This window comes from Xiphophorus maculatus, chromosome 5, assembly GCF_002775205.1.
Source record: "Xiphophorus maculatus strain JP 163 A chromosome 5, X_maculatus-5.0-male, whole genome shotgun sequence".
In the NCBI taxonomy this organism is placed as follows: Eukaryota; Metazoa; Chordata; class Actinopteri; order Cyprinodontiformes; family Poeciliidae; genus Xiphophorus; species Xiphophorus maculatus.
The window spans coordinates 2,211,595-2,231,067 of NC_036447.1; the positions used below are offsets into that span (position 1 = coordinate 2,211,595).

Consider the following 19,473-nt stretch of genomic DNA (forward strand, 5'->3'; position numbering starts at 1 on the left):
CTTTCTAAATAAAGTTTACTTAAAAAAATAGAGTCACATAAAAAGAAACGTATATTATAAAGAATGCAGAGAAAGAAGCAACAAAAACAAGTCCTGAAGTGGTTTAATGTAGCCTGTTGAAATCATCGGGGGCATAAATATCATTAATTTTGGGCTTCACCGTGTTTTTTCAAGTGGGTTTTAAATGGTATTTCCTCCAAGAAGACACCAAGAACTAGAAAACATGTTGGCCAAGTTACTGTCACTAAAGACAGAGGATTTGGTGGTGAGTGAGTGTGCACTGGTCCTTCAGGTTGGGGATCTGAACTGATAAACTTCAGGTAAAAACAGAAACAAAAGCTCTGAAGAGGGTTAGCTTAAAAAGGCTGATAATCAACCAGATAATCAGCCACTGGTTAAAAATGAGGTCCTTGTGGAAGAGCAATAAGTGACTTGGTCTTGAAAGACTGCAATGAAAAACACAACATCGACCGCATTTCCGAATTCCACCAATCAGAGCACGCTTACAGCGGAGTCAGCCAATAGGAACGCAGCAACAGTTCCAGCCTCCGTATGAAACAGGAAGATAAAGTTCTGGCCCGCTGCTGCTGTTGTTGGTGTAATCCCGGAGATGTCAGCTCCCTGACAGAATGGGCTCACTGTCATGGCCGGCAGACCTCGGCAGCTCCGCTCTGTCTCCTCCAAACCTGCTGCCATTGCTGCTCTTCTTGGTGGTTTTTTATCTGGTTCGTTTCTATCAGAGGCAGCGCGGCATCTACAGGAACATCCCGCCAGGTCCGCGGCCGTGGCCGGTGGTCGGTAACTTCGGCGGCCTTCTCCTGCCTCCCTTCATCAGGCGGAGGTTCGGACAGACCTCCAACCGGAACATCGGCGTCATGGAGGCTTTAACGTCCCAAGCCAGCATCTACGGGAACATCTACAGCCTGTTTGTGGGCAGTCAGCTGATCGTTGTCCTGAACAGCTTTGAGGTGGTGAAGGACGCGCTGTCAAACCATCCAGATGTGTTCTCAGACCGGCCAGATGTTCCGACTATCTCCATACTCACCAAACGGAAAGGTGAGGAAATGATGCAAAAGATTATATCCAACTTCCTGTCACCAAGACTTTCTTCTCCCTTTTCCATACGGTGAAACCTGGTGGTGGCAGCATCATGCTGTGGGGTGCGTTTCTTTTATTTGATTGGTCAGACTTGATGAGGAAGTATTATGAAAACTCTTGTCTCTTGATCTCATTACAGTTGCCAGGTGGGAAGAGTATCTAAAGATTTTACTGCAGTCATCAAAAAAATGCCTCAAGTAAGAGTAAAAAAGTATTTGGTAAAAAGTTTATTCAAGTACTGAGAAGCTGATCAAATGGTCTGTCATTTAAAAATTACATCATCAGACGGACCGAAATATAAAGTTAAGTGGGAATTTTGGTATTTTAAGATACGATCGACTACATTGATTATAATTACAATAATTTTATACCTTTTGTCAATTTCTATAAAACATTTAACACTATTAGACACTATTATAAAACCGTACAGTATTTTTACCAGAGCAATTGCTAGAAAGGCAGCAGCAGCTCAGTTAAACTGGCCTCTGGTACTACAGAGAGATTACTGCCGTCCTCTAAGTCTGCTTTTATTCCTTCTTGTCTTGTCTGCAGTGCCTGTGAAAAAGACTCAATTCCAGGGAATCAAAGCAAAGAGAATTTAACTTATCACAACTGACTGATGACGCAGCAATCTACCTTTTCAATGAATATGAAATAGATAAAGCAGTAGCTTGTATCCAGAAATTTTCATCAGTATCAGGATTGAAAATGAATCTTAACAAGTCTGTCCAATTTCCTCTCAAAAACTGTAAACTCCCAAAAATGTGCCCCATTCCTGTTAAATTCAAAATGATATATTTAGGAATAACAATTGAAAAAGATCAAAAGTCACGTAGCTAGCAACTTTTCCAAGATCGATTCCATCCAGCTGGTGAGCTCCGGGGTCCACAGCTGCCAACGTCTTCCGAATTTGTCGATCTGCCAGGTATCTGCTAACTCCAAACAGCAGAAATCCCGTTATCATGAGTCCAAATAAATACAGATCCTCCACGTCTTCCAGGGACAAAGGAAGACGTGTTTTATTTTCAGGTGCTGTGGTTCTGTTTCTCACTCACTGACAACATTTTTATAAACGAATGTATCCCACTGGGATCAATTACATTGAGAGATAAGTTGACAAGATCCATAATTTGTAGATTCAGAAAGAGAGGCTCCAAAAATCTGCACCAAGGCAGAGGAAGCAGGGCAAAAGTGAGTAGGGAGGGAGTAGAGGAAAAGGTTTCCACCGAGAGCAAGAGAGGAACCATCTCAAATCTTTTGCATCGTCTTTTGTAATAACTTCTGGGACAATTTACTGTCCAGCAAAATTTGTCTTTGTGACAGGCCTGTCTGTAAATGACTGGAGCCATCTCCTGCTTGTGTTTCAGGAATCGTGTTCGCCCCCTATGGGCCGGTCTGGAGAAAGCAGCGTAAGTTCTGCCACGCCACCCTCAGGAACTTCGGATTTGGTCGGCTGAGTTTGGAGCCGTGCATTCAGCAGGGCGTGGCCGCCGTCAAAACAGAGCTGCTGAGCGGCGAGCACGGCGCCTGCGGCGTCGACCCCTCCAGGCTGATCAGCAACGCCGTGTCGAACGTCATCTGCTCCCTGATCCTGGGTCAGCGCTTCCATCACGACGACCCTGAGTTCCGCGGCATCCTGGACCTGATGTCGCGCGGGTTGGAGATCTGCATAAACAGCCCCGCGGTGCTCATCAACATCTTCCCGCTGCTCTACTACCTGCCCTTTGGGGCGTTCAGGGAGCTGCGGCGGGTGGAGAGAGACATCACGGTGTTCCTGAAGAAGATCATCGGGAGCCACAGCAACACTTTGGATCCCAACAACCCCAGAGACCTGACTGACATGTACCTGATGGAGATGCTGGCTCAGCAAGCCGCAGGAGAGCAGGACAGCAGCTTCACAGAGGACTACCTCTTCTACATCATCGGAGACCTCTTCATCGCCGGAACCGACACCACCACCAATTCAGTTCTTTGGGTTCTGCTCTACCTGGCCCTGTACCCTGATATCCAAGGTAACAGCGCCGCCTGAGACCTGATGGTCCGGTAGGTTCGGTTCGATTGGGGACCAAAGTTGCCACATTTGTTACATTTTCAGCCGCTGTGGTTCTCTTTCTCACTCTCTGAGTTAAACCAACCAAAACCTTTGAGCAACAGTTCCCCTCCTCAGCTGTGGGGGCGCTGCACCAAGAACCACTGAAGAAAACGACACGAAAACCTCTGAACAAAACATGGAGCTTATCTTCCTTCTTCATAACATGGAAATAAAAATGGAGTCAGATTTTAGTGGTTGGATGATTTCTGTTTTATTTTTCTAAAGACCGTCAGCCATTTCTTCAAACCAACCAGAGTTTCATTAAAACGAACTAAATTCACCCATAAACTCCACCAGCTGTTAGATTCACCCCTTTTCTACCATGGGTTATTATTTAATTTACTGTAATTTAACCTTTATGTAACCTGGTAAGTTGGTTGATAACAAAACATTTATTTTCTACAAACAACCTGTTTAGAAAATATTAAAATAACAGACAACAGAATATCACAACATATTACATAAACAACAAACGCTCAAAAATACCTGAAATCCATGAGCACAGGATACCATTTAAATCAGTTCTAGCTGCTTGTTTCAGTGGTTCAAACACCAAATATATTTAATAAGCATTAATCAAGCAATTAAGCATTCTACCTCAGCAGCTTCCTTATCGCCACTCTTTGGGGTTCAGCCATCAGTGCCAAGGAAAATGAATGGCGCTCCTGGATTGGCTGATTTGCAAATGTCAGTCAATAGCATGTCAAGTAGGGAGTCTAACAGAAATGCATGCCGCACATTTCAGATTTTTATTTACTAAACAATCTGAACACCACGTGTCGTTTTCCTTTTAACCCTCAACAGAAAACATTTCAGTTTGTGGTGATTAAGTTTGTGAATTGATCACATATTTTAGGTTTCTAGATGTAAAATCTCTACTTATTAATAATGAAAGAAGGAATTAATAACTGGCGGCGGGTTGCCATGTCTCCTTTACTTCCTGATTTTAGTCAGACTGGCTCAGTAAATATTTAACCACTTCTCACTGATGCAGACTGACATGTCAGCGTTTTCTTTGGTGTCACTTTAACCAGGCCGCGCTTGTGTGTTGAGCCTTAGCTGGTTTCCATGACAACTGACGCTTGCATCCCTCTGTGTGGATCCCAGACCAGGTCCAAGCAGAGATCGACAGAGTGGTGGACCGACGCCGCCCTCCATCTTTGAATAACAGAGGAAGTTTGCCTTTTACTGAAGCCACCATCATGGAGGTGCAGAGACTGACTGCGGTGGTTCCTCTCAGCATTCCTCACATGGCGTCAGAGACAACAGGTGACCGGGGGCAACCTGGGTAACCGGGGGCAACCAGAGGATGGTCTGCGATGGAGCGTGTTTTCTGATGGGTTTTATCTGTTTCCCAGTGTTCCGGGGCTTCACCATTCCCAAAGGAACGGTCATTATGCCCAATCTGTACTCGGTCCACAGAGACCCCAGTGTGTGGGACGATCCGGACGCCTTCAACCCGACCCGCTTCCTGGATGGAGAGGGGAAACTGCTGAGGAGAGAGTCCTTCATACCGTTTGGAATCGGTACGTCGCTCTGTCACTCAGGAGAATAAACCAGTTTAGCTTCACAAAGTTTATTTATTCCTCTTATTATTGATGATTATGGCTTAACAATAATGAACCCCTGAGAATCTTAATATGTTATATTTTGACCATGTTGAGTTATGAGGAAGGTTATTGCTTAAGAAGCGGTTCAGAGTCTATTATCCAAGAATCTTCAAAGAGTTGTAGATGGTGATGCTGTGAGCAGGAAGGATCTCCAGTAGCTGTCAGTCTTGCAACAAATCTTAAAGGCCTCTGACTGAAGACTGTTGCTGTATGAGTGTCATAACAAGCTAACAGCTAAATTTCCGGTCAGCAGAGATGATATTCCACAGTAACATGTCCTAAATGACACCATCAGTTGTTTGCTAGCTCTGCTAATCCATCTCATTTGCTTTGGCCACTCCTCTTTACATCTCCGTCGAGAGATGTTGGAGTCGAGGATATGATCCAGAGACGGTTTCAACTTCTTCCTTCTGTCTCTGGATCCACAAAGCCTTCTTTAAACTTCTCTGGGATTTGGGGTCAAAGTTCAGGAATAATTTGACCTTTTGAGATGCTAATCCGCTCCTACCAGTTGTAAAAACAATACCCTGTTGCCATGGTTACACATCATAATGACCAGAGGGAATAAATGTCCAAACATGCAACAATTCAACCAAAACAATATGAACAAAAATCTAGTAAATTACCATAACAGAGCTGCTCCAACATGCTGCTCCCCTGAGCGGCGCAGTTCTAGAACCAAGCAATAATGGAATCACCTTTTAGTCTTTGTCTTGTGTAATATTCTGGTTCGAATCTTAATGTTTTTATAAGCCATAATCACCAAATTACCACGAATAAACACAAGTAAATCCATTTTGCATGTGGCCGTCAGGTCGCCGGGTGTGCATGGGCGAGCAGCTGGCCAAGATGGAGCTGTTCCTGACCGTCAGCGGTCTGCTGCAGGCCTGCACCTTCCGGCTCCCAGACGGGGCGCCCGCTCCGTCCCTGCACGGTCGCTTCGGCCTGACTCTGGCTCCCTGCCCCTTCGCCCTGTGCGTGAGCGCCCGCTGCGAGGACTCATTCAGCCCCAACGCATTCAGCTAGAGCGGCTGCTGCGACCTTCAGCGACCTAAAGATGCTTCTCAGGCCTCCTGGAGAGACGCTGGGAGAGATTTTAAACCAAAGAGTGTCTCTTTCTCAACTTCTTGTCTTTAATTTCAAGAATATTTCTCTGATTAGTCAAAATACACAGCTCAAAAAAATAAAGGGAACACTTAAACAGGTGTTTAACACTTAGTGTTCCCTTTATTTTTTTGAGCAGTATATATTTGATTCTATAAAACTTGGATTTCATTTTTATGTAATTTAATGTGTTCATTTATAAGAACAGTATTAATTTGTTTAGCACTTCTATTTATTTCCCTTTAAAAGGTCAGTTTTTATTTTTGGCTGAGTCTATAAGACACCAGATGAAGATTTTATTGTTTTATGGTCAGTTATTATTTTAATGTGGAGAAAAAAATGTATTTTATGCCTCATAAAATGAAAGCGAGTTGTGAACCTGACTGATTGAATCTTAGTAATAGATTATTGTCATATTATTTTGAGGAAAAATAATGTTTTCTTGGTCATTTTTTTTAAACTTTTGGATGCAGACTTCCTTTGACAGGAATTGTAGAAAAACAGATTATTAATATTTTAATCAAAGAAGCTTTATTGGCACAAGTGCAATTTGTATCTGCTGCTGAAATGTATGTGAACATTTATTAAAGTTATTTCTTGATGTGAAATGACATGACTGATAAACAATAACAGGAATTAAAATGTGAATCTTGTTGGGAAACGGTGCAGTTTTTGATTTGACCTGCAGATGTCACTGTTACGCTTGTTACATTTCTGAACTTTTTTCCTATTCTGTTTTAGTAAAGATGAGGGGAGGGGAAAAAAACTCATGATGTTTAAATCTTTCTGTTTCCGTGGTTTTATGATTCAGTCAATTATGCTGAAAATGTTGGGGGATTTTTACATCAATTTATGCTGATATATTATGTCTTTAATTTGTCACATTGCAACTAGAATGCAGCATTATCCATATTAACTTGTTAATTGATTGGATTTCAGGAGAAAAGCCACTAGAAAATCATTTTTGCTGCTTTTTGGGCCTGCAGCCTCTCAGATCAGGGTCTGAAATGATTCTAAATATTATGGAGTAAAATATTAATAGCTAAAAAGTAATAAAAGAAAACACTTTCCTGGAAGGATGAGCAGGTAAAACAGCTGATGTTTGGTTTCTGTCATGCAGCTAAACTTTAATATTCATTACAAATCAAATAAGATGTTTGCAATAATCTCTTTTCTATGGATTAAAGGTCTAAACTATGGTTTCTCCATTGGATTGAGAGAGAAACTTTGGCATCGGACAGAAAAAACCCTGTTTTGATAGTCTTGCAGAGACCGTCCACTAGATGGCGGTAGTTCTTTTTCCAGTCGGTTTGTCCGCTGAATCTTAAAGCTTTTAAGAAGAAGAAGCAGCCTGCAGTCGACCCTTCACCCAGTTTGGATTCTGTCCCCAGTTCTGCAGATTTTAGAGCCTGTATGTTTAGGTTATTTTCCTCCAACATGGCTTTTTTCACGCACCACATCAAGAGGAGCTTCTCTTCTTCGGCTGTCAGGAATGTTGTGATCAAAAACGTGACAATCATCGGAGGAGGTCAGATGGGAGCAGGAATTGCACAAGTAAGAGATGCATGCATGGAAGCGTTTCAGGGAGTTTCTTGTTTCTGTTTCTCCAACCTGCTGGGAATCCGAGCTTCTGATCGTGTTGTGGTTTAAGGACGTTCTGGCATTTGCCTGTTCAAAATGTTATTAGAAACATTTTACAGCCTAATGCACTGAATCTTGGGATCTTCCTGGAATGGTGGAAACTGTAGTCGCTGTTAAACTTGGATTTAACAATCAACAACCAAACTGACCTAAATGTTAACTTTTTTTTTTTTTCATCATAAAGTCTGTAGATCGGTGTTTCCCAACCCTGGTGCTTAAGGCACACTGGCCCTGCATGTCTTAAATGTTTCCCCGTTTTAATACCTGATTCAGCTGATTGCAGTTTAGCAAACACCTGTCAATTGAAATCAGCTGGACTGAAGCAAGGAAACGCCTGAAACGCAGGTGTCAAACCTGGGGGCCGCAGTCCTGCAACTTCTAGATGTCTCTGCTGCAGCACCTGAACAGAATAATGAGGTCATTAAGGTTCTGGAGAACTGATCTACACAAACAAGGAGGAGGTAATGAAGCCGTTTCATTCCAGTGTTTTGAACCGGTGGCTCATCTAAAGACTGCAGGACTGCGGCCCTTGAGGACCAGTGTTGAGAAACACTGGTCTGGGTGATTCTTCAGCAGTTCTTCTCTATCTGAATAACCTGGACGACGTGAAGGAGGGAAAACATGTTTCTCTGGATTCTATTACATATTGTGTGATATTTTTTTATCAATTGATGCTCAACCACAACAGAAGACCTAATAGTAATCAAAATAGAAATAAATTATTGTATTTCATTTGTCATTTGCAAGAAAATCATACATTTTCATTTCTGCCGTTATGCTGTACGTAGCTAACGGGAAGCTAAGTGTGTTTGTGAGACGGCCGCGCACGTGACCACGCAGAATGGGCATCAGCCAATGAAAAGCGGCCCTGTGGTAAGGTCCATGGTAAAACGGTCAAATAAATGCGGGTTACCATGGTAACCACTGAGGGTTTTCTGTTGCCATCTGTTACCTGCGGTATGTATTAGGATCAGCTCCGTGTTTTCTGCTCGATTATTTGATTTTAGAGGAATTTAATCATATGCAGTGTTTCATGTGTAAATTTCGCCATGTTTTGAAAGTGTTCTAATTATTAATGTTTGAATTTTAGTTTAATGTTTAATTTTACAACTGCTAACTGCTGTAAACTGCTCATTGGGAGCCACTGCTCTGTAGTTTTTGGGTTATTTATTTTACTTATTTAATGTGTAGGACCACAGGCTGCTGGACCGACTTTAGCCACCAACTTGACTTTTCTCTCGTTCGGTATGTTTTAAGTTTTGATTCAAGGTAATGTTTCAGTTACCAATTGTATGATCCACGTGCAATTTTGTTTCCTGCAGTAAAAATATATACTTGTTATGTTAAAGATTAGCTTAGCTATGTTGATAAATGACGTAGATTTACATCACTATGTAATCACGGTCAGCTCATGGTCAACTGATGTTTACCACCAAGTTGAATAAAATAAATACAGTGAACCTGAGGGAACGCAATCATTTCCATTTGCACGATTTATTATTTTTCTCTCTTTCTACCAAAAACTGGATGATAAAAGTCTCAGCTAGCCCTTTTTGTGAAGACAGTTTTGTTTAGAGACTTCATATTTAATTTTATTTATTGTTTTGTTTGTTTATTTAGGATATTTAAAATGTCCAGTGTAAAATGTTCATTAGAATTTACATTTTATTGATTTTTGAAAATGTCTTATGCTAAAAGACAGTAGCTATGTTTACATTAACTATATAATTGAGCAATTTGACCAAATATAACTTTGCTTAATATTTAAAATATCTAACCGGTTTGAGTGTTAAATGTTCAGTAGAATTTAAAGTTTATTGATATTTCAGGATATGTTCTAGTTCGTTATATTACTTGATAATGGTCTCAAAACAACAATATTATTGTTTATTGCGATAACTCCTGGGACATTTTATCGTCCAACACATTTTGTTATTTGGACAGGCCTTCCCATCGGTTTGTCTCTCCATCAACGCATCGATGCTGCCTTTCTTCCAGGTTCCATATTTGAACTCTGACCTCTATCTGCTCTAAACTTGTGGTGAACAGTTCAGTCTGTACTTTAACAAACAGACCAAGGAGGACGAGAGTCTGAAAGTGAATCTGGTGTTTTGACCAGATTGCTACGTTCCAGACCAGGATTTTAAAACCTGCTCACATGAAAACCCAACCGGAGCGAAACGAATCCTTTCACAGCCTGATGAAGCTGGTGTGTTTTCTGTTTTCTCCCTGGAGGTCGCTGCATCCACCGGCCACTCGGTGACACTGGTGGACATGACGGACGACATCCTGAAGAAAGCGATGAAGGGAATCCAGAGCAGCCTGAGGAGAGTGGTGAAGAAGACGTTTTCTGGCGACCCAGAGGTGAGGCACTGCAGATCCTCGGAGGGACAGACGGAGGCGAAGAGCGTTTCTCAGAGAACATCCTGGTTTCTCCTCAGTCTGGCGACGACTTCATCCAGAAGGTGATGCAGAACGTGTCCACCTCCACAGAGCCTTCAGCTGCCATCGCCACCTCAGACCTGATTCTGGAAGCCATCGTGGAGAATATGAAGATCAAACAGGATCTGTTCGGTTTCCTGGACAAGATGGCGCCCGAGTAAGAGTCACCGCTCGGTTAACATGTTGGAAATGTTTCTCTGGCTTTCAGGGTTTTATTTGCTCTCAATGTTTACCTATCAGTGTTTCAGATTATAGAGTCAGACTTTTTCAAAGTATCTCCATGGAAACAAAAATCTTTTTCACAGAAACCTTCCTGCTCACAATGAGACTAAAATAGGGCTGAAACGATGAATTCGATTAATTGCTATTATTCAATTATTGAAATAATTATCACTAATTCAGTAATTGATTGATCGTTAACTTGACCCGTTACACAGACCCAGAAAATGGCAATTAGCTGAAAGAAACAGCAGTAATTAAGCCAAAAACTGTACAAAAATATTTTTAAAACTCTCAAGTTTTAGCTTCACCTGGTTCAAGTTTTGTAAAACTTTTAAGCACATTTTGCTATTTGTCGGTTAATCCAAGAAATAGTCACTAGATCAGCTCTATTGATAAGTCAAACAGGAATGTTTACATGTCGATGTTAGATGGTTTTTTTAAGTGATAAAAAATGCTCATGTGTTCTTCACACATGGTGGGTTTGCATTGCATTTGGAGTATCAGCACATTAGCATTAGCTTCCACTGAATGCTTTATTGTTAGCAGATTAGCGCTTAAGGATTAACACATTAATGGAAGGCCTTCAAACGGACTTCCATCTAAATGTAAAACTGTGACCCGATGAGTTTTTGGTTGTTGTATTTTCTGTTGCAGACACACCATCTTCGCCAGCAACACGTCCTCGCTGCCCATCAGTGACATCGCCAGCGCCACCAGCAGGCCGGACCGGTGCGCAGGCCTCCACTTCTTCAACCCCGTTCCCCTGATGAAACTGGTAGAGGTGGGTCACACCCAGAGACGAGCCGCCCAGACTGGTTTTAGATCAGAACCCAACCAATGAGCAGGCTGGAACTGGAGCTGCTGTTTCCTGTAAACACAAAGTAATCGGCTCAGTTTACATCTGGGAACAAGAAGAATTGTTAAAGGGGAAAAAACACAAAGAAATATGTGTTTTAGAGGCACATAGTGCCATTTGATAGCATAATCAAGTTGTTACCTTCAGTTGTTATACAAAATCTGTATGTATCAATATGAGTTTAAAGAAATGCCACTTTCTTAATTAAGACCTTGAAATTGGGCCTCTGTCTCTTTAAAAACTCCAGCTCTGCCTTCAACATGGCTCCTCTATTAACCCTTTAACAGCCTATTTACCAGCATTGCTCGGAGAAGTAGCTCCTCTAATGAGCTCAGCAGCTCCACCAGGTGTTTGCTAATTGCTGCAGGCTAGTCTGGAGGAGCTGAATGGGGGAGGAGCTGCGACTTGAAGGCGGGGCTAAGTTCACCATGGCGTTTTGCACAGCTGAATGGTTGTCATGGATTTCTTAAACATTCATGAAAGAATCAAAGCAATACTGCAGGTTTGTTTTTGAAAATTGGCCAACATTGGCCGATACCGATATTGATCCCAATAAATCCTGCATCCTGGCTCTGCATCCTACCTGAACATTGGACCAGTTTCCCAGCCTGTTGCTTTGGATCTTTTCCTGGTTCTTGTTTCCTGGACGACATTTTAGACGCTTGCGTCCCTCCAGGCTTGATACTCAGTAAAGTCTCAATCTCCTGCAGGTCATCGCGACGACGTCGACCAGCCCAGAGACGTCCGAGTCCCTCCTGAACTTCACCAAAGCACTTGGAAAAACGCCGGTGTGCTGCAAGGTGAGGTGGAATAGTTGAGGAAGGACCGTCTGACGAGGACGGTTCCAGTTTCTGAATCCCTGCCTTGTTTGTCCAGGACACCCCTGGGTTCATCGTGAACCGGCTGCTGGTTCCCTACATAATGGAGGCCCTGCGGCTGCACGAGAGAGGTGCGTCTCCGTCTGCTTCGCCGGTAAAACGGTTACCATGGTTTCACTTCAGTTTCTTTCTGCAGGCCACGCGTCCAAAGAAGACATCGATACCGGCATGAAGCTGGGCGCCGGGTATCCGATGGGACCGTTTGAGCTCAGCGACTACGTGGGACTGGACACAATAAAGTTCATCATGGATGGTGGGTATTTACTAATAAGGCTTTTATTGTTGTAGTTTGGCCACCACCCAGCAGAGGGCGCTGCTGGTCATCCTTTATTTAGCCAGTTGATAGAATTAAAGATGGCTATTGCTTTAAAAGCCACGGTCGACAGTATTTAGGTATGAACATCTCTGTTCATGGATATTAAGGTGTTCACATATTTCATGATTTTCATCTTTTATTTTTCTATCCGGCAATAAAAGAGATTCCTGTTTTGTTATATTTCATAAATATGTCTGCTTAATGAAACGAGAAAACCACAATTTTCTGTTTATTCAGTCAGTATTTAATACAGCTTTCAAAAAAATAATGTTGAAATTCAGTAGATATTTATTTTAATTCAGCCTATGAGAATTTATGTCTTTATTATGGAAAGACTGAACCCTCTTCATACATGAGAAAACTAAAGTTTTTAGGAAAATGGCCGCTTATCGATTAATCGTTAGTCAGTCGTTAGATAAACTGATTAATCGATCATTTGGACCTAAATAAGCCTCTTCCTCCTGAATCTTTAGGCTGGAGCAAGAAGGAACCTGACAACCCGATCTTCGCTCCCAGTGAACTCCTCAACAAGCTGGTCGCTGAGGGGAAACTGGGCAAGAAGACGTTAGAGGGATTCTACAAGTACAACAAGTGATCGGATCAGAACTGGACCAGCGGAGCCTCCAGGGAGAACGGATCGGAACAGAAAAGTGCCTCTCGGGTCGTTAACATCCAGACCATCAAACCTGATTAAACATGTTTCAAAAACAACTGCCTGTGATTAATTTAAAGAAAAATAAACCAGGAAAATGATTGATTACCGAAGCAGAACTAATTTATGATCCAGAAAAAGATTCTCTGAGCTGTAATACTTCAACCCTGTGTTTTTCAGTGAGGCCGCCAGGGGGCGCTAGAGGAGCCTCAGAGAACTGGAGGGGAAAATGCAGAATTATTTTTCACAATCTAACTTGTTTTTCAGTCATTATTATTAAAATGTTGGGCAAAATAATTTACTGGAATATTTTGCCACACAAATGCAACAGTTATTGAATAAATAATAAAATTGCTGCTTATTTATGTACTTTATAGCATTACAAATTTTACCTTTTAAAATGTACGTATTATTTCATTTAACAAAACATTTTTCCTGTTATAAGTGAAATGATCTGCCAGTGGGACCAGAACTTTCACAATATTAAGGAGTTACTGACTTAAAACAAGCTCTTAAATGTTGCTTATAATTTAGTTTAGTCTTATTTCAAGTGTATTAAGATATTTGTATTAGAAACTTGACCAAAACTCCTCGGTGAGTTTTTGTGTTTTTGCACTAAACACTGCATACTCTTTCCAGATGCAGCGTGTGGTTAAAATCAAAGTCCAGATTTTTCTGTTTGCCTGTTAACGGGAACAAACCTCAACAAAACCATCAGCAGGCTGAGATTACGTCTATGAAGTAGTTTTCCCAGTAGTTCTGCCTGCCGTCCCGGTTCTGTGTACGCTGCGGTTCCTCTGTAGTGGTCGCAGAGAACCAACAGAACCCGACCACGGAAACATCTGCTGGGAGTCTCCATAGCTGCACAAACAGTCGGAAGAAAGCAAATGTAGAGAATTGAGTCGGGAATTTTGACGTGGATCTTCAGGAATCCTGACACTGGAGTTTTTTCACACCCAGATTTGTTTCAGCTGAGTTTTGGAAGAACAAAATCTTACATTTCAGCTTCATCCTCAGTGAGAAAACCGAAAATAAAACCCAACATGTTAATGTCTACAAACAGAACCTGAAGGAAAACCGAACCGAACAGCTTCAAATGTCAAACAGCAAAGTAGAGACCAAACTCCAGGATGTAAAAAAATGAGCGCAGTAATCTGATCAATTACAGGAAATCTGACGAAAATGGAATAAATTTGAGCCACTGAGACGTTTTTCCTCATATTTACTCGTTTATGTTGAGCTTCTAGTTTGCAGAAAAGCTGCAAAGGATCGAAATGATCACAGGTGCAAAACATAACCAAATCCTCATGCTTTTATTCTGAAAGAGGACACATACTCGCTTCCTCCTGTAGTTCTTTATAATTTTAAAAAAGACTTTAATTATTTGCTTATTTGCATCTTTTAGTGTATTTCTAATATTATATTCAAGAAAGGCCTTTAGTGGTTAAATGAAACATCTGCAGAATGTGACCATTTTTTAATCAGATTAATCGTTGCAATAATCAATTAATAAAATAATCGTTAATTGCAACCATATAAAAAACATGCAGAAACCATCAGGTTTTAACCTTTGACCTTTGGGTGCAAACCAGCAGCTGTAGGCTGATAAAGGTGGGGGGGGGGGGGGGGGGTGAAGAAAAAAACCCGCATATTTCCCCAGAACTGAGTAAAAGAAGGAAACTAGTGAGAGGAAAGGTTCTGGTTGGTTCTGTGTGACGGTGATTCTCTATTGGTTTGGACCAAAGACAGAAGCTGGAAGACAGAAAACTTTTCCTCCAAAACCAGATCCAGTTGTGGCAAAAATCTTCCACAATGTGGTTGGAGAATTTTCATGATCCGGTGGAACCGGACTGGAACTTTGTGCCAAAACTTTCTCCAGCTGAACAGAAACAAAATGAAGTGATTATCTTTGGACCCGAAGAGGAACGATGTAGAGTTATAGATCTAGAGTCAGCACACAGCTTCAGTCACTGCAGCTGGAAATCAGAATCTGGGTTTGAACCTTCAGAGTCACGTAAAGACAGTTACAAAGTCGGCCTTCTGTGACCTGCAGAGCATTTCTAGGATTTCCATCAAGATGTAGAGAAACTCATCCATGCGTTTATCTTTAGCTGCATTGATTACTCCAACAGTTCTGCATAAAAAAATCAGAAAGCTGCAGCCAATCCAGGACCGCAAATGTGGAACAAACGTCCAGAAAACTGAAAAACAGCCGAAACGCTGAGTTTCTTTAAGTCAAGGTTAAAAATCCAGATGTGTAGAGCCGATTTTGATTGATTTGAAACTGGAACGCTGATTAATTTCTGTATTAATTCAATATGAGAATTATTCTTGGCTTTGATGGTATTTGACTAAATATAATGTTTATTTGCTGTTCTGAAAATGTTTTAATCTCAAAGCGCTTTGCTAAAACGAGCAATTCAAACAAACGGGACTAGATTACAGCGTGCAAGCACATTATTCCACTTTTTTAAATACATATATTTTTAAACAAAACTGGATAAAAAATTGAAATTGTTAATAAGCTAATATTTTTAGTGCATCACCAAATATATGGTTATTTAGATGTTGACCAGAAGATGGAGCCGTTTCATCAAAATTACACCAGATCAGATCCAAACACAACATTCAGATTTTAATGTCTATCCTTTAATCAACCTTCAAATTTATACACAATCTGTACATTAATGTTGTTTTTGTTGCTTTCGGTCTTCGAGCTTTAAAGCACGTTAAGGTTTCAGGTCTGTTCATCACACGACTCATCAGATGAGACAATGGTGCCTTTTTATTAAAAAAAAAAGAAAAAAGAACAAAAAACATGTTGAAACAATTCAAATATGATTTCCTGGGAAGCAAAATGCTCCTCCAAGAAAAACAGTGACCCGAAATATTAAAATAATAATAAAAAAATTAATTTGTCAAGTAATACTAAAAATAGAGCATCAAAATAAAATAAAAAAAAATGTTACAGATATGGAATAAACAACATGGCTAAAAAGACCACACTATTAGCTACCAGAGAGAGAAAAGACAAAAAGGTCCATTGCAATAAAAGAAAGACTGTCAAGTGCTGGAGTAAATATATATATCTGCTTCATTTGTCGTGTTTCCGAGCAATAAAATCCTGATGTAGCCTGCAAAAATATCCAGAAAAATCCAACATATCCTGACAGTTTTTAAAAAGTACACATACCGAGCGTTTATGTTACATCCGAGCCGACCCCGAGGTCACTATTTGTTACAAATAGTTATCAAAAGAAGCCGCAAGTTTCGATTTTCTGCAAGACGCTCCAACAAGAAAAATGGCTTTCTTGTGTCCAAAAGCTTATTTTCATATATACCACTATAAAAAAAAACCAAACAAAACAAAAATCACTAAAATATACACCGAGAAGATGAAACGAGATACAAAAACAAAAGCATTCAAAATAAAATTCAGTCTAAATAAAGCAAAGGGAGAGAGAAAGAGAGAGAGTCAAAATGATCCGGTTTTTTTCTCCACATCAACTTGGTCGTTTGGCGAGACGAGATGAGATCCCTCCGTCTTCCTTAGTGCAGTCTGTCGAAACAACAAAAACAGAAACAAAGAGGCGTTTGGTCGGGTGGAACGGTCCCCAAAACGTTTCCAGTGAGAGGTCGGAGCAAGCGAGGGCCTGATGGACTATACAAAAACGGACAGGTGACAAATAAGTTAGAATAAGTTAGTGCCGGTGGAGGAGGAGGAAGAGGAGCAGGAGGAAGAGGAGGAGTCTGTGCTGCGGGTTTTCAGTGCAGAAGACAGACGGAGGGTTTGGTGCGACGGCGCTCCCGCTAAAAATCCTGATTGTCTCGTTCAGTTCAGTCTCCGGAGCGGAGGCGCCTTCAGGAGGCGAGGGAGGAGCTAAATCTGTCCCGGTGTGGCGGAGGTGAAGGTGGAGGGGCGGAGGAGGCAGAGGAGGAGGGGGTCCCGCCGAGAACCGGAGAGTTTTGGGTCTTCATGGAATCTAACAGGCCTCCATCTCAAGCAGAGGACCCGATGATGCTGCCTTCGCTTTGCACGTGGAAAAGCTGTTCCTCTTTCCTCCTGACGGAAGAAAACAGAAACGCTGAACATCGGCGCCACAAACTGTCCCAGGAAATATTCAGATAATATGGACATTTTTAAACCATTTTCAACATATTAATGCAAGAACAGATTCTCAAAGATAAAAAACAACTTAAATTTCTAAAGAACATTTAACACCAGAAGTGGAAAATATTTCAATATCCAAAATAAACACAGAAAACAATAATTAAAATGGATTATAAAGTGTCTGTAACCAACAGACACTGGATTTAAAAATTAAAAATAAAATAAAAATCAAGTCATTCAGCTCAGACAAGAAAAACAGGCAACAGTGGCAGGAAGTGCAGATCAACTTCTTCATATTCGTAAATGTTTTCAGCTTCTTCAATGACATTAAAGAAGTGATATTATGTGCTTTCCAGGCACATAGGGCCATTTTATAGCACAATAAAGTAACTATGTTACCTGCAGTTGTTATAAAAATGCTTCATATATGAAATTTGACATAACATAAATTTCACTTTGTAATTTAATGCCTTGAAATTGGGCCTCTGTCTCTTTAAGAAACTCCTGCTCTTTTTGAGACTCCGCCTTCAGGAAGTCGTCACAACATGGCTCCTCTATTAACCCTTTAAACTAAACCACGTTTCTACCAGCGTTGCTCTGAGAAGAGGCTCCTAGAAGGAGCTCAGCTGATGTTCCACCAGGTGTTTGCTAATTGCTGTTGGCTAGTCTGAAGGAGCTGAATGGAGAAGGGCTGATCTGTGAGGCAGAAGCTCTTAAATTTGGAAACTGCTGCTCTGAGGAGGAGCTTCGTCCTTGAAGGCGGGGCTAGGTCCAACCAGGCGTTTACCACAGCTGAATGGTTGCCATGGAGATTAAAGGATTTTTCAAACATGCATGACAGAATCAAAGCAACAGTCCAGGTTTGTTTGTGATGAGGGACTAAAAAAACATGACAGAAAGCTCAAAAACTTGATTTTACATGATACTTCCCTTTTAAAGTGAGCATCTGTAATGACTAATGGTCATGCTTACTGTAACTATTATGCGATTAGCTGACTTATTGCTTATTGTGAAAGACTTTATCGGCAGTAAAACGTTGCTCACATTCCAGACAGACGCGTCAGGCTGAGCCGCCTCACCGCCATTCCCTCCGCCGTCCTCATCCTCATTCCCATCCACTCCATCCATCAGCAGTTTGGTTTTTTTTTTTGGTTCTCAGACATTCAGCTGACTGAATGGAGCGGCGAGCCACGCTCTGAACTCCAGAGGAGGTCAGAGGTCGGCGACAGGAAGTGGGCCGGCCCGGCTTTGATGACCCAGCTGGCAGCACTTCTCTGTTTCAGCCGAGCAGCTTCTGGCTGACATTTCAGCTCCGGCTGCAGGTGGGCGAGCGGCGGGGAAACAGAAAAAAGAAATCGGGCTTTCTTCCCTCAATGCCCGCATTATGCATTTATAACAGCGGAAATAAAAGGTGCAACCTCAAACGTAACTGGTCCTCTGACAGTTCCCAGTCCGTTCTTGGCAGCCTGGACTGGTTTTACAGCTAATATTCAGCTATTAGGAGAGCAGTTCTCCCTTCATGTGAGAAAGGTTCTCATATTTTTTAGCACCTCTTCTTCCTTGATCCTTCCTGAACTTTTATGGCTAAATTCACGCAGCAGGAATTGATGTTCAGTTCAGATTTTTGGCTAAAATCAGATTTGTTTTTGTGTGTTTTGAACACGACCGCAAAACGGTTTACAATCCCTAAAGAAACAAACACGAGCAGAAGAAGAACGTTGATGTCACTCAGCAGCGCTTCGTTTACAGAAGTAGTAATGGACGCCATCGTCTACGGATCAATTTTAAAGCTGTTGAGCAATGGGATAAAATCCTAAGATGAATTAAGCTAATAAAAATAAAGACAAAAAGAAAGAACGGCTAATAGCTAAGGCCTGCAGACACCATCTGCAGAACTGAGAGAGGTTGGGTTGCGATGTGATGCTTCACTGGCGCAAGCTTCTTTCATAAATTCAGAATTATAACTTTCAACCGTTATTTACTTTGTCTATCTTGTTCTGGTGCAGAATTATGAGGCGTGTCTCACGTCAAGGATGAAAAAGTCGGATCAAACATGACGGTTCAGACTGCAGACGCTTTGAAAACTATGGGATACGTATCCGATTTAGTTCCACATATGAAAGTGGAAGCAAATCGGATTTTATTTTCAGTGAAAAGATCGTAATGGGGCCGATCAACATGCTGTGTAAAAGTCAAACATGGCTCGCGTATGGAAAAAACAAGTTCTTCCCCTGGCCGTAGATATCCAGGGGAAGAAGCTGGAATCAAATATTCAACTTTCTGATTGCAAGGCAACTACACTTCTCTGTGAGCTCCCTCTACTGGTCTGGCAAAGAGTTAGCGCCAATATAACCAAAGAAGTGAAGTGAGCGCTGGAAGCTAGCTGCAGCCGCATATCATCAACATAGAAACGAACGTCTGACAAGACAAAGCTTCTGAAAAGTGGAATAA

At 41.5% G+C, this 19,473-nt stretch overlaps 3 protein-coding genes and 1 long non-coding RNA gene across 7 annotated transcripts in view; 2 read left to right on the forward strand and 2 right to left on the reverse strand.

The window, feature by feature from the left end:
• The first annotated feature begins 161 nt into the window (after window positions 1-161).
• LOC102234763 (cytochrome P450 2U1) lies at window positions 162-6,565 on the forward strand. The gene is made up of 5 exons (XM_005797653.2): window positions 162-1,056; window positions 2,466-3,110; window positions 4,298-4,459; window positions 4,549-4,716; window positions 5,615-6,565. The coding sequence occupies exons 1-5, from the start codon at window positions 630-632 to the stop codon at window positions 5,824-5,826; spliced, it is 1,614 nt and encodes a 537-aa protein (XP_005797710.1). The 5' UTR covers window positions 162-629; the 3' UTR covers window positions 5,827-6,565.
• A 681-nt stretch (window positions 6,566-7,246) lies between these two features.
• hadh (hydroxyacyl-CoA dehydrogenase) lies at window positions 7,247-12,970 on the forward strand. Its single transcript, XM_005797624.3, has 8 exons — window positions 7,247-7,458; window positions 9,781-9,909; window positions 9,987-10,144; window positions 10,864-10,990; window positions 11,776-11,865; window positions 11,942-12,014; window positions 12,080-12,196; window positions 12,733-12,970. Exons 1-8 carry the CDS (start codon window positions 7,318-7,320, stop codon window positions 12,852-12,854), a joined length of 957 nt encoding a protein of 318 aa, XP_005797681.1. The 5' UTR covers window positions 7,247-7,317; the 3' UTR covers window positions 12,855-12,970.
• On the reverse strand, window positions 10,991-14,157 carry LOC111608500. Its single transcript, XR_002752703.1, has 3 exons — window positions 13,910-14,157; window positions 13,613-13,772; window positions 10,991-11,077 (listed from the first exon to the last, which is right to left on the reverse strand). It is a non-coding gene; the product is annotated as an uncharacterized LOC111608500 (long non-coding RNA).
• A 1,381-nt stretch (window positions 14,158-15,538) lies between these two features.
• Window positions 15,539-19,473, reverse strand: part of lef1 (lymphoid enhancer binding factor 1) — a 64,551-nt gene continuing 60,616 nt past the window's right edge. For 2 of the 4 annotated variants that reach the window (XM_023333433.1, XM_023333432.1), the window contains exon 10: window positions 15,539-16,974. In XM_023333433.1, coding sequence (XP_023189201.1) covers window positions 16,895-16,974 — 80 coding nt within the window. In that variant the 3' untranslated portion in view covers window positions 15,539-16,894. The remainder of the gene's footprint in view (window positions 16,975-19,473) is intronic. The other 2 variants (XM_005797623.3, XM_005797622.3) reach the window with 1 other exon arrangement.